The sequence below is a fragment of the Histoplasma capsulatum genome (genome assembly GCF_000150115.1).
Source record: "Histoplasma capsulatum G186AR genomic scaffold supercont2.13, whole genome shotgun sequence".
Classification (NCBI taxonomy): Eukaryota; Fungi; Ascomycota; class Eurotiomycetes; order Onygenales; family Ajellomycetaceae; genus Histoplasma; species Histoplasma capsulatum.
Genome location: NW_025544813.1, coordinates 352,188 through 366,533, shown reverse-complemented (window position 1 = coordinate 366,533; position 14,346 = coordinate 352,188). Strand labels below are relative to the sequence as shown.

The following is a 14,346-nucleotide window of genomic DNA, read 5'->3' as shown; positions in this document are numbered from 1 at the left end:
TACATGACGTCGATAACAAGTTAACTATGCATCCAGGTTAATAATAATATAGAGAGCCGGCAATCTGCGACACAGCGTAGTTATGACTGCCTCTCTTAGGGCAAAAGGATGAGCTTAACTCTCGTCGGAGACAGGGACACCTCCTCGGTCCTCGGCATCAATTTTTTTTTTTTAAATTTTTTGTATTATTTTTAATTTTAATTTAATTTTAATTTATTTTCTTTTTACAACGCAGAATATAAAGCCCTTAACGATGTGAGAGAATTCAGCCATGAGTTCAATTCATCCTCGGTTGTTTCCATACACAGGGCATGGCGCCGGAAGACGGCTGAGGACGGCTGAATACGGCTGAATACTGATGTGTATTTTCGATGGTAGCGAGGAACTGACTTGAATCGTATGTCTCGTACCCTGTATTTTTGGATGGTCTTTGTGTTGCTTGATTGATGATGATGATGATGATGATGATGATGATGATGATGATGATGATGGGTGCGGTGCCGAATGCTCAGAGATTGAAGCGCCTCATTGCTGGTTCGTGTTGATGCAGGGGCGGCGCAGCGGTTACGCTCGCTCCTTGAAGCGCCATTTTGCAAACTGTTCAGTAATGACCAGGTGCAAACACAACAAAAAGCACCTTGAACCGAGACAGCTTGAACTCGAATCCATTTCGCATACTGCTGCGGATTGATTGATTATTCGCATGGTTACGGGTCATGAGGGCAATCCACCGAGTTGTTGTCCTCAACAATCCGGCACGACGATTTAGCTCCAGTTGTCGGAAACTAGACCAGAGGCACGGAGATCTCATTGGTATGGAAGATTCAGGCATCGTACTGTACAGTACCAAAATAGTAACTAATTGCTTCTGTGCCTTTCCTACCTGGCGATTCCGTAGATTCAAAGCATGATTTAGATGCGCTCCATCGATTCACCTCTGGCCGATGGCTGTGGAACGAGCGCCAGCAGCTTGCCACTCGATATGTGAAATTCGACATAGCCGAGCTATTGAAACTTGCCGCTACTTCCATTGGATCAGAATTATGTGTTGAAGTCATCAAAGTTGCTGAAGGCCAGTACAACAAGGTGTTTCAGCTTACCATGAATGACGGCCGTGAGGTAATTGCGAAGCTGCCGAATCCCAATGCTGGGCGGCTGCACTTCACCACCGCGAGTGAAGTTGCGACTATGGATTTTGTACTGTGCCCTCTTTTCCCTCTTCCTCCTCATATAGCATATATGGACTGACTGACTCTTTAGCTGCGGAATACTCTTCGTCTGCCGGTTCCCAGGGTCCACGCGTGGAGCTCCCGGGCATCTGACAATCCTGTTGGAGCAGAGTACATTATCATGGAAAAGCAAACCGGCACGATGTTAAGCGATGTGTGGGGAACCATGAGAGGGAAACAGAAAGCTGAGATTGTTAAGCAAGTTGTGGATCTTGAAAAGACCCTTGCATCGACGAAGTTCACAAAGCTTGGGGCTCTATATTACAAGCGTGATCTTCCTTCATCAAATCATGACACGTTGTTGTATGTCGACGGAGCCGGAAAAGAGGTACATACTGAAGAATTTGGTATCGGTCCTACTAACCACCGTTCTTTTTTTGATTTTGGGAGGGGAGAACTACGTATCGATCGTGGGCCATGTAAGATCCGTGTCTTTCTTTATCCTAATTTAAAATACTGAATGCTGGCAGGGTCCACAACCGCTGCGTACCTAGGGGCAGTTGCCCATAGAGAGATAGCCTGCGTGGATGCAGGCCTGAGGTATTCATCAATGCCAGAAGGGCTTTTTTACGGGCCCGGGCAATACCAACCGACCGCATCGAAAAAACTGTCGGCATTACGCAACTATCTAAAAGTGGCTCCATATGTCTTACCTGAGAACAGAGCAACCCATGCATCCGTTCTTTGGCATGGTGATTTACACTTACAGAACGTTTTCGTTGATCCAGCGGAGCCAACCCAAATTGTGGGTATAATTGACTGGCAAGCTGTCAGCATCTGCCCTCTTTTCATGCAGGTAACACTGCCAGGGCTTCTAGATTACAATGGCCCGATTCCCGATGAACTTGGGCGAGTCAGCCTGCCACCAAACTTTGACTGCATGACTTCTGATGAACAGCAGAAGGCAAAGAAGCTACATCAAGCCCAAACCTTGCACAATCTTTATTTGGCTCTGTCACTCCAGAATAATCCGACAGTGTTCCAGGCCATAAAGAGTCAGGATAGCCTCCGTCACCAAGTTAGCGTTGTACCAGGTTTGACAATAACGGACTCCGAACCATGCCTCACTGGCTTACTACGGGAAGTTGAGAAAGAGTGGTCAACAATTGTTGGGAAGGGCCCGGATAGTCTGCCCTTGATACCTTGCCCGTTGCGTTTCTCCGCTACAGAGGTGGAGCAACAGGAGCATGACGAGAAGTTATGGGCCCAAGGGGTTGACCTTATGAGCGACTTCATCAATGAAACCGGGTGTTTTAAGCACTGGGACGGAAGGGTAAGCAGTGAGGATTACGAAATTTCAAAGAGACAGCTGGCGGATAGGATCGAGAGGTTCCTAAGCCGCAAGGCTAGGAGTCAGGAGGAGCGGAAGGCATGGCTCAAGGCCTTGCCATTTGTAGATTGAGAACATGCTGGTCAGGTCATAGTTACTTGAAACTATCCAAGGATACCATGACTAAGAATTCATCTGCAAGGCTTGAATCATTGAGGAGATTTATTTCTTTTATCTGAATATGTCACCCTTGCAACCTTTCAGACCTCACACTCTGATCAGAGCCTGATATATAATGGTCCGCAGTGCAGCAAGTCAACTACTGCTTCTGTCACGTGAAGGATTTTTTTTTTTTTGTTCATTGACATACTGTCTCAATGTGTGGATGCTGCCCATCGCCGGTGTGCACCAAAGATGAGAAACATTGACTGATTGTGAAAGAGAGAGATTAAGGACAACAAGTATCAAAGATGATGGAATTGGTAGCGTTGATAGAATAGATGTGCAGAATCCAAAACATCAAATATAGAAGAATGTAGAGCAATAGCAGCTAGTTGTGTATAGAATAAGAAAATGGGATCAACAAAGTGAACAGAAAAAAATCTCAGTCAGTCACGATTCTGAGTAGATCAGATATCCCAGTAGTGCACCTCAGTCTGTGCATGATTTTAGGGTAACTTGACAGTAGAGTGAGGCAAAACTGCATTCAGGATGAGTGGCAGGAGGAAGAGAAAGCAGCAATGTTGCGCTAAATTCGATCGGGATGACGCTAAACCATGGAAGGCAATTCCCCATGATACGGATAGAGCGGCGTACGGAAGTTTTCTTTTCCGTACGGGTTTCTGCGCTGTAACTTACAGCATACAACCTCGGAACAGCGACCACCGCTCCACCACACAGGCTGCACAGCAAACGTTATGTTTTCTATGCAAGGTCAGCTCCATGAACGGAACCGTCCCGAGAACGATGATGGATGCCTCAGGGAATGGGGAACGAGTCGGATCACGATTCCCACTAGTTATGGTTGTTGTGGATGTTGTGGATCATGGGTTGGTTCGGATCGGGGAGTTGGGTTGTCCCTGTCGATATCCAGGATGCCAGATGGCAGGGATTGACAGGGCTTTTTTTTTTTTTTTTTTTTTTTTTCCCGCGTACTCGGAGTAACGAACGCTTTTCAAGATTTCAGAAAAATTTTGTTCCCGGGCTCGCCTTGAGGAATGAATACCAAGTTGTTCGTTCCTCCTCACCGCCTCATCTCATACTGGTTATTTTAACTATTCTATTATATACTATCTACTATCCTGCATTTTTCATCATATCCTCTGTTGAACGGAGGGTTAGTACAGTACAATTTCCACCCCACCACCAGCTCTTTCACACACAGAGCCTGAAAAGATACTCGTACGGAGCGAGACCAGCATACAACAACCAAGTGGGTCATCTCTTTTTCGCTAGTGAACAATTTTTCTTTTCCCCCAAGTGGGTCTCATCAATGACATCAGGGCGATCAATATGCCCGTTATTGGGATGCACGGGCATGTTGTTGTTGAAGTGCTCGAAGGGCACGCAAAATTCTGCTCCGAGCAACGTTATGCCCCCCCCCTTTCGCGCTATGGAGCAATCCACGCCTCAGCAAGCGCCTTTCTTTTCTTTTCCTAGCTCGTTCTATCGAACTAAATGACTCAGAACAAAAGCGATTTGGAGCTCCGTGGTAATCCTTGGGGGCCCGAGACTCTCCGAGGGAAATGCCGCGACTCCGCTGCGGGACCTTAGTCTAAAAAAAAAAAAAAAAAGCCCAATGATGATTCATAAGACTGATATATCGAAGCTAGTGGCTCTGAGTCTTGGCTCTATGGGTATTTTTCACATTTAGCTATCGTCTACAGAGCTCGGATGGTGTTGTCATTCATGGCCCATGCGCGAGGTGGTGGGGATGCGATGTCCTGGACAGGGCGTACCCTGATTGATCTCGAAAAAGAAGCTCACTCAAACTGAGATAAGGGTTAGGAGCAAAACAAGCCGCCGTACTATCCATTGTCATTATTGCAGCGCAAGTGGACAAGAGGACTTACTTTGGGCGCATGTAGAAGATTCAAAAATAAAATAAAATAAAATAAAATAAAATAAGCAGAGTAATTGGGGTCGAGTTAAGCTCTCTTCCATTCGTTACACGACAAAAAAAGCTTAAGAGGAGACTCACAGAACATCGGAAGTGGGAGACGCAACGAGAGATTTAAAAGGAAGCTCAATGCACAATCCCCATCATCAATGGCCATATGTTGGGTCAGAAGTGGATGCACAGTTCAGAGGACTGAGTCTTTTCATCAGTTGCTATCTGAATTCTTCTTCTCTCCTTGTTATACATGGATCCCTTCAGTGCAGCATCAGCGCCTGTGCCCAGGACGTCAGACAAATACACACATACATAGAAGATCTTCCTTGATCTGTAACTCGAATAGGGTTAGTGCACCGCGTGGGAGAGAGGATGTAAGTGGAACTAGTCCTAAAACACCATAGTGGCTTGGCGTGGCCTCTCATCGCTCAGCAAACAGAACAAACCAATATCATCATCATTTAACAGAGCGTTCTCGTCTTGTCTGAATATGTCCTATCGTGGCACTCATTGTTCAATGAAATGACTGCCGCCTTTCGACTGGGACAGATCTTGAGAGGGCATAAAGCTTGCTACACCCTGACCAAGGAGCTCCAAGATACAGTTTGGCTTGCAACGTACGGCAATTCCGTTCCAAATCGCTAGTTACGAAGATGCTAACGTGTCCAGCAACCCGAACAAGCAGCCGGTGATAATAAAGGCCGTGCAGCATTTTCGGCTGGAGAACGAGCGAGATGCTCTCAAGCGCTTTCAAGGCCAGACTCCCTTTATTCGCCCGCTGCTTGATGAGATTGTCGACCCACCAGACCCGCCAGCTATCGTTCTTAGGCATTTAGATGACCATCTTTTGAATGCCTCTAATTCACGGACACTCACATCCCGTGAGATCAAATACGTCGCCAGGAGGATTCTAGAAGCTCTTAAATTACTCCATGGAGAGGGATTTGTCCACACGGGTAATCACCTTAGGAACCTTCTCTTTTATGAGTATTCGTGAGATTTGAAGAACCAATCTAAAGCGGTCCGTGTTTAGATGTCAAACCTGACAATGTGCTTGTCAACTACGGCTCTGGAAATGGAGATATCCGCTTCACGGATGTTCAACTGGCAGACATGGGAGCCACTCTCCCTGCCGATTCGTCATATGCGAAGGATGGTGTCATGATTGGAGCTCCCATATGGCGCAGCCCGGAAGCCCATTTGCAGATAGGATGGAGTACTGCTACTGATATATGGTCGTTCGGAGCATTGGTATGCAGATCGTCACGAATAGTCACCCTTTTTAAAGGCAATAACGGGGGACTAACTTGCCTTCTTTGCTGGCTTCCAGATCCTGGCTCTGATCTATGGCGATAACTTCTTCATCTTCTGCCCCGATGTCTCGTTTGATCATGAAGAGTACTTGCTCAGAATTCTTACGAGGCAATGTTCATTCTTCGGGCCATTCCCTCTATCCTACCAAGAAATCGCTGGCGAGGAGACCTTGGCGATCTTGGCATATATTCACGAGTCCCTTCCCCCAGAAAAACAGAAGCCATTCAGGCGAATTTCTGCCAAGGAGGTGTCGGCAGAAGATAGAGATTTTCTTCTCAAAGTCATGAAAATGGATCCTAGGGATAGGCCAACTGCTGCGGAACTACTGGAGGATGATTGGTTCCGTGGTAACTAAACAAATGTGTTTTCATATTCTTTGAAAAACACATGCGAGGCGTATGCATCTCTTAAAGATGCGCTTGGAGTTACAGAGTTGTCAATCATATATCCTTCCACGAGTTTGTAATTCAGGCAAACTCAAACATCCATTCCACAGAACCAGGGATTTAGAAATAAGGTAATTTTGCAAGGCTGATCACAGTTTGTTATTGGGTATTTTCACTGAGAGGCTCTAACAAGGGTTTTTTTGCATCATTGCTTTCTTGGTCGAAATTGTGACTTTGGGGGCGAGCGTGACTGTGCATATTGATTTGTCTAGCCATCTCTATCGATGCGAGAGATCTGAGAGCCCTTCGGGCTCCAATGTATTTAATTGGAACTGTTTGAAACCAGCCTCAGACGTCTCTTTTGTGGCTACATGAGTGAATGACCTACAACAGGCTCGAACGCCTCCAGGGCAAGCTCTGTATCGCTCTTCACAGATTGGGCACCTTCCCGCAAGGAGTGCGCAGGGCGGCAAAGCTGTAAGGAGTACCAACTTCCTCAGGAAGCACTTCCCAAAATAATTCATTTATTGAAGGTTGCTCTAGTTATTTTCAACAGGTCCCAACCTTGCCTCTACTTCAACCATCAGCCACCTATCATCACCTAACTTAGACCAACATTAGACCAACATATGTCTTACAACAAGATCATTTCCAAGAAAGTGGTGGACTCGTTTACGAGAAATGGGGTCAATATTACTATCTCCGTGGCCACAAAGACGTCGATTTGGGAGCGTCCCAATTTAGCTGTTGATACAGTAGCGAAACCTTTCTCTGCTTCACTGAAATCTTTTACGGGAACATTGCCTGAGGGCACGGCAGACGTTTGCGCAAGGTTATAAACATGACCCGTTTCTTCTTTCTATAGCTGACACGTAAGGCCAAAGAGAGCCAGCATACGAGCGGCGACAAGAGAAATCATTTCACAGCCGTTTGCTTCAACTAGCAAGGCCAGGGGACAAGCGTCCACATCCCAAAGAAGTGAAGTTCTTAGTGCTTCCCTGGGTAAGCACTCTCTTTCAAGCTAACTTGCCTAGATGTTTGGAATTAATTAAGGGGATAAGGCTACGTCCACGAGAACGCCCCTCCAAACAGTCTTAAGCTTGGGACATTGGCTCATTTCACGGTCTCTGCTGGATTTGTCTTTTTTTTATTTTTATTTTTCTATCTTTTTCATTGAGTGAATGGAAGAAACACGGGTAGAGCTCATGAGTCTGTGCGGCTGGCGGATTATTAAACAAGAAGGCCCCCTCCATTAGGGAGTGCTTCCTGTTGACCGAAAAATTGCATTGTATCTTTAGATATCGGGTGTGTTAAGGAAATGCCTGAGCAGGCCCTCGGAGTCGGCTCCGTTCGTTGATAGTTCCCTGATGGGGTAGTACCTACACATACAAGCTGCACGCTGCTCTGGCAAGAAGAAGGGTAATAGCAATACAATAAGACTCTCAGGCTCCTATTCTCTGGAGAATGCTTGACCCTTCCATCTAGATACAAGGAGTGAGGGAGAATCGGAGGTTTATAATCCCGTAGGAGGTTGGCAGAGCTCAGCTGGCAAGCCTTCTAACTAGGCTAGTAGCACGCGATTGGATAAGCCAATTTCATTCCAGAATGCAATTGAAATAGTAACGTCTTACGGGCGTTTTACACTTCGCCAAGCAAAGCGTAGCTGCTCCAGTTCACTTGAATCGGACACGCTTGGGCCCCATCTCCACACTGTATGCTCTTCTCGTTCTTCTCTGGCAGATCATGGTCCTGAGTGACGGGGAATTCCGCGCCTGGAACATGCGCAGTTCTTGTGCTGGCGGGTCTGGCGAAGTTGTTTGTGTCTTGCCCCTGCGATGTCTTGAGTCCCTCATCTCCTTCACATAACCATCAGAGAGGGGAGGTGTCACACCCGCAACCATGGACTCTACGCGCTCGGACTGGGACTGATCATGTCTTCTGGAGAGGGCTCAGTTTCGACACACCTCGGCCGCATCTGCCTCGCCCCGCCTTCGCGTCGTGGTGGCCAGATACAGGAGATATAGATGTAGCACGACTGGAACTCGTTCCACGAGTGGAATATGTGCGGATCCCATCCACACTCCGGTCGCCGTCGCTTCGCACCTGAGTCCGACACCCCCTCCGACCCGCCATCACTGATGGGGACTCTGGGTTGATGAGAGAGATCTGCCGAAGTGGTATTATTGATGAGCAGTTCTGGAACTCTTGCAGCCTTGACCTCTTGCTCCTGTTCCCTGCGAGATGGTCTACGGGGAATAAGCCAAAGATGCCTCTAAATCTAGATATAAAAGAATTTGTGAATATTATTATATAAAAGTTTATAAAGAATTTTAATTTATTAGAGAAATCAGAGTGAAAACCTACCGATGGGACTGCCAGCTGTATCATTAGAGTGCTGGCTCCGGACTTCTGCATGTATTTCATCGGCAGGGGCGATGCCATCCTTCAACCCAACGGCTGGTGTAATAAGCCTGCGAAGCTCAATATCAAAAATATTTTCTGAAGCGCTGGCCTCTTAAAAAGTCGCGACGGATGACGTCAGTCATTGTGGGGCGGCAAGGCTCAACACCTTATTTAGAAGCATCATTTGTGAAATGAGGAAAACTTGACAAAATTGCCCAATTCACTCCCTCTGCACGTTGAATTAATCAGCAAACTGGTTCCAGGACTTCTTTGTCAAGGACCTATGAAAACCCTACACCGCGCATCAGGTATCATTATTAATGTCCTCACCACGGTCACAATCTGCAACGCCGCTTGAGAATATCCTCCGATAACGTCTGGATGACACGGGGGAGCCCAAAATCTGCATAGGTCGGAAGCTAAATGGAGAAACCTTCCACATCCCGATTGCGAAATCGGCGCGGTTGGGCACACGCCCTTTCTCAATGCTGCTAGCATCTCCTCCTTTGGTTGGCACGCCCTTTACATGATCCGGATTTCTGTGTACGGCTTAGATCAACGCCTTTGGCGAATTGATCAGATGCCGTGTGATAGCGCACGTCCACTGATGAATCCTGCGTATGGAGTGGATGTCATAAATCTCAATGGCGTCGTTCACGAGTTGCGATTAATAATTATGGGGCCAGAACGCTTCATAGTGGCTTCTCTGACTAATCCAATGATTTGGTCATTGATGGCACTGTGGACTATCAATTAGGTTCTGCAGGCCGAAGATACGAGACGCTTAGACGAAAAAGGAAGAGGGAAGAGAGATACGATTGACGTGGATGTCATAGCCATCTGTTATTATTACCTGTGCCTTCAGAGGATAATATCTCCGCTACAATAAAAACGGTGGAAACCAGCCTGTGGGGAGGCCGTCGAAGTGCCGCTTTGGTGGTATTCTCTTTCGTTCGTCATACCCTGGCGGGGTAGGTCCAGTGTTCCTGAAAAAGTCCATCATCAATCGGGATTTCGGCTGGTCAACTGTGGAGTCTCGAGCCAAAGTGTTCTTGGCTTGCTAAACGATGGGCGGATTGAGTTGAGCCCTCTAGCTACATGTACATGTACGAAGCTAGTCCGATGACTCAGGATATCTCCTATATTCCAGATTGTCCTCCAACCTATCCATGACGCACACGCCCTGCGGTGTCATTTTGTGGGCCTGGATGACAGATGAATGAGCAGCAAGAGAGTAGTTATTCCCTTTAGGCGGCGTCCGGATCTATAAGAGACATGGAAGAGCTCGCTCCTTTGACATGTTTTGATAGCACAGATTCTAGAGTAAATTTTCATCAATTATTATATATCAACCTACGTTTTCCCCCTGTAGCTCTCCGAATTGTGTCTCAATTGCTTTACCTTAATCCATTTTGTGCTGTATCCAACTTTCTCCTGTGCCGCAAGGGCCTGCCGTGCCCCCTCCAGCTTGATTGAGATACAGGCGGTACATGTATGATGGCTGTCTCAATTATGAACCGCAACTTAAATGCCTTCTCCCCACGCTCGAAACCCGTGGTGAGAATTTCTCTCAAGGATCGGCAGGCATCCACAGTCAATTCATACACAACTCTTGACAAAATCGACGGAGAAGTTAGTATCAGATCTGATTATGATGTTTCCTTTGAGAAACTGTCAATCACTTTCGAAGGTAGAAGAAATCCGGACCCAAACCATATAAGGGGCCTTGGGAACATTGCTAAGCCCGATCCAATAGGCACCTCTAGAACTGTCATAGAATCACCTGGGGTCTCAGGACCCGCCATTGGCCGGTATTCCGCGTTCCACACGTTTTTGCGCCTTGCGCAGCCAATTGATGAACAACAATATCCCCAGAACCGAATTCTCGAGGCTGGTCGAACATACACATTCCCTTTTACTTTTGTTGTCCCTGAGCAATTGCTCCCCAGTTCATGCAATCATAAACACAACCATCCTCAAGTCCACGCGGCACACACCCTTTTGCCACCATCACTCGGTGATCCAACGATATCAGGGAACGGCGGCACGATTCTGGATGATATGGCTCCGCTGATGACGCAAATTCAGTATGCGGTCAGGGCCCAAGTGTTTAAAAAGTGTCCGGAGGATGATTCTTTCAAAGTGATGGTGGACGCCAAAGAGAAAGTTCGTTTCATTCCGGCCATGGATCAAGCTCCCCCGCTGAGCGTTCCGGACGATAGCGAAGAGTTCCAAATGCGAAAAGAAAAGGACGTGAAAAAGGGCTCCCTTAGGGGCAAGATAGGCCGAATTGTTATGGCCGCAGCTCAACCAAAAGCGATCCCCGTCCCAACATCATCTACTACAACTCAATCGATAGAGGATACTCCCAGCACGATGGTGACAGTCCACCTTCGATTCGACCCCACAAACGAGGAGCAACAACCACCTCGTCTTGGTAGGATATGGACAAGGCTAAAGGCAAATACATTCTTCTCGGCGCAGCCTTGGGCCGACATCGCCGCTAAGAACTCTTCTCTCAACTGGGCGCTCAACAGAGGTATCTATACGCAAACTGTCCCTCTCGCATCGCGCTGCGTCGCCTCCGCAACGTGGCAGAAGCACACCGGCACCTCATCCTGTTCTCCTGCGGCATCCATTCTCCGTCGCAGGGATTCCTTCCAATCTACAAGCTCAGTCGAGTCCCTGACAGGCCCCAGCGCTGGGTACGCCGGGGAAACCTTCTATACGGCCTCCATCCTGGTGCCCATCAGCCTGCCGTTAACCCGCGCGTACCTCCCGACCTTCCACTCCTGTCTGTCGTCGCGCACCTACGCGCTCGAAATCTCACTCTCCTACCACACACCCAGCGCGAACCTGACTGCTCCCACGCTGGCTCTGTTGTTGCCCGTCCAGGTATCCACCACGGAGAGTCTCGCAGAAGCTTCTGCGGCGCGTGGTGACCTGGAGCGGGCCGGAATCCCCTATGATGAGTTTTTCACGCCGCGAAGCATCGCACCCCCACAGGCGGAATTCACTGAGTGCTCGTCAACATTGTCGATGGGGCCCCGGCAGGGACGAAGCGATACATTGGTATCGACAACATCAGCTACCAGCAGCATGAGTCCGCCAGAATATTCGCCTGTTTCGTCGCCATGTGCGAGGCGAACGGGCGTCATGACTGCTTGTTGAGTAATAAACAGTTAGTACCGGACGGTGTCCTGTTATAAGGATCGTTTTCTTTTCTTCTTTTTCTTTCTTCTTTTTTTGTTTTCGTTTTTTATTTTTTTTAAGTTTTAAAACTGAGATATGGCGCTTTGTGAATTGAGTCCTTAGTTTTCATTATGTTCGCTTTGCGTCTTCTCATATTTCATATCACGACCTCGGCTTTCGGTTTCGTCCAACGGTGATGCTTTTCTTGACACCGCAGACCCATTTTCTTTTGTTAGATTTGGCTTTTATCGCTGTTGCTCTATTTTAACGAGCTCTTGGATACCCACATGTGTATTTCTCGTTCTGCGTGATAGTGTTTGGGCGGAGAACTTGCCATCTCATGAAAAAGAAAAGTTGTATAATTGCCATGGTTTCTATTTCATATTCTCTTCGCTTCATACGGTCATTGCATTGCCGCATAATTGTCGAATTCTTCCAAGGCCTTTTCGCCTTGCCTTATACATACATACCCCGATCGCAAAAGGGCTGTTGTTGTCATCATAGCGATTCCCAGTGCTGTTTTCGATCGGATAGGTTTAATGATTCCTAGATTGCTTGAGAGGGGTGAATATATTCTTCCTGCATTTGAAAGATTTTCACTTCGTACTGCAAAAATCAAGATATATTCAATGGTTCAATGAGTTAGCCTCAGTTTAATCCAAGATCCATAGAGTTGTATCAGAGAATAGAAAATGATCCGGACAACCGCTTATCTATCTGTCTTAAGCAGGACACCAGGCAATAAATTTCGAACGGCCGTAAAGCCTACCATGTTTTGTTTCATTGCTCGAAAGTTTCGATTGTTATGGCCGTGCAGTAATCTCCATGTGGTTGGTGCGCATGAAGAAAACCGAATAAGGCAAAAATTCTGCGAACCCATCACAGGGTTGTAGGGGTCAACTTTCTGGGCATCCTGTCCAAAACGTGCTGGCTCTTATTAGCGCACACTTTGCCTCCTGTACGTTATCTGGTAGTCACTAATGATGATTCAAGACAGCGGACGCGAGGCTTGACGAGGCGAGTTATCAGACTATTGACCACCGCCTCGAAGTAAGCGCGCTAGCAATTCTCCACGATCTGCAGGGTGGGGTGCTCTTGCTCGAGATCTCAAGTGCTGCTCACTTGAGACATCGCCTCGTCTTTCAACAGAAGCGACTAATGTGTTAGAAGGGAGATAAAAACTGAAATCTCTCGTATCCGCGCAACAGATAGCAGTTACTCATCCGAAGCTGGGTACTGATGGAGATCCAGCCGGGGCGCCAGGAGGCAGTGAGGCGGCCGCAGAAGGGCGTCCTCGTAGTAGCCTTCCTCAGCAAGGTGGTGTTGCCAGGTTAGAAAGTTGAAATGGGAAAAGCTTTCACCCGCTGATATTGCTATTGCGTTGAAACTCCTCGTCGAGAATATTTGGAAGCTAGGGCAAGTGTGTCACATGATTTAACTGACGAGATTGCCGCCGAAAACTTGTCCAACTTTGCCCAACTTGTTCCCCTTGCCCAGCAGCCCAACACCAGCATGCCAGCAAATAATTGTTGCGAGGCCGTCCTGCGAAGTCAAACTTCCAGAGCATGCTTGTCAGGCACCGTTCATGCCCGACAGATCGGCCAGGATTTGTTCTCCTGCAGCTGGAAAAGCGCCAATGGAAACTCCCGTTTTCAGCCATTGAGTCGCCTCACCAAGTCATTGAACCGGGGTGCATGCTTAGAGTGAAAGAAAGGCAGCTTGAATATCCACTCCTGAATGGTTGTTTTCAGGCTTCCGGTTTCCATTGTCAAAGAGTCTCCAGCTTTGAACAATATCTTCAAGCTCGAAGAGCTTCAATCTGCGATGCTGATACCGCAGGTGTGACAAATGGTGTCATGCTGCGGGCGGAGTTGATTGGCGGTTCGCGAAACAAGCCAACCATTTTATATCAGCCAGTGATTTTTTGTTTCCAGGGATATCCAGAAACAAATAACCACGTCTTGCGGTTGGAATGCTCACATCGACTTTGAAAAAAACCGCAGAGAGGGGTGACACCCTCTCTCCTACCGGCACTTCTTTGACTTTTCAATCATGCTATGTCGAATTGTTATTGGAATTTTGGGCTGTTTTGGAACATATGACGTACATTTAGATTCCAACCTGGCTGTTCAAGGATTCATTTTGTTCTTTCAAGCTAGACACTGGCTGTCACCGCCTATTAATATCTTCTGAACAAGTCATCGCGGAGTAAACTGACGACTGACGACTGAGGACTTTACAAAACATAATGCAAAGCTTGCTTGTCCTGAAGATTTCTTCGAGCAACAGCCAATCAACCTGAGCCGCCTGGCCAGTTTGGTGTCAACTACTTCAACTTGCACCAGAATCCAAAGGCTCTGATCCCACAGAAGGTAATATCTAACGCCAACTCTGCCCAAGTTCAGGGTCTGTTTTAGTCAACGGGCCGTGATGTAGCGA

The 14,346-nt window shown here is 47.4% G+C and overlaps 5 protein-coding genes across 5 annotated transcripts; 4 read left to right on the top strand and 1 right to left on the bottom strand.

The window, feature by feature from the left end:
- Positions 1 to 716: 716 nt before the first annotated feature.
- Positions 717 to 2,631, top strand: HCBG_08084 (phosphotransferase enzyme family protein; the record flags this gene model as incomplete). Its single annotated transcript, XM_045435133.1, has 5 exons — positions 717 to 813; positions 917 to 1,197; positions 1,261 to 1,532; positions 1,620 to 1,648; positions 1,700 to 2,631. 5 exons carry the CDS (start codon positions 717 to 719, stop codon positions 2,629 to 2,631), a joined length of 1,611 nt encoding a protein of 536 aa, XP_045284439.1.
- Positions 2,632 to 5,134: 2,503 nt separating this feature from the next.
- On the top strand, positions 5,135 to 6,281 carry HCBG_08083 (uncharacterized protein; the record flags this gene model as incomplete). The annotated part of the gene is made up of 4 exons (XM_045435132.1): positions 5,135 to 5,229; positions 5,258 to 5,568; positions 5,646 to 5,863; positions 5,943 to 6,281. 4 exons carry the CDS (start codon positions 5,135 to 5,137, stop codon positions 6,279 to 6,281), a joined length of 963 nt encoding a protein of 320 aa, XP_045284438.1.
- Positions 6,282 to 6,941: 660 nt separating this feature from the next.
- On the top strand, positions 6,942 to 7,669 carry HCBG_08082 (uncharacterized protein; the record flags this gene model as incomplete). The annotated part of the gene is made up of 3 exons (XM_045435131.1): positions 6,942 to 7,144; positions 7,205 to 7,314; positions 7,611 to 7,669. The coding sequence occupies 3 exons, from the start codon at positions 6,942 to 6,944 to the stop codon at positions 7,667 to 7,669; spliced, it is 372 nt and encodes a 123-aa protein (XP_045284437.1).
- A 281-nt stretch (positions 7,670 to 7,950) lies between these two features.
- Positions 7,951 to 9,910, bottom strand: HCBG_08081 (uncharacterized protein; the record flags this gene model as incomplete). Its single annotated transcript, XM_045435130.1, has 6 exons — positions 7,951 to 8,168; positions 8,277 to 8,546; positions 8,677 to 8,826; positions 9,046 to 9,254; positions 9,678 to 9,775; positions 9,896 to 9,910. 6 exons carry the CDS (start codon positions 9,908 to 9,910, stop codon positions 7,951 to 7,953), a joined length of 960 nt encoding a protein of 319 aa, XP_045284436.1.
- A 317-nt stretch (positions 9,911 to 10,227) lies between these two features.
- HCBG_08080 (arrestin) lies at positions 10,228 to 11,886 on the top strand (the record flags this gene model as incomplete). The annotated part of the gene is made up of 1 exon (XM_045435129.1): positions 10,228 to 11,886. One exon carries the CDS (start codon positions 10,228 to 10,230, stop codon positions 11,884 to 11,886), a length of 1,659 nt encoding a protein of 552 aa, XP_045284435.1.
- Between the last annotated feature and the right edge of the window lie 2,460 nt (positions 11,887 to 14,346).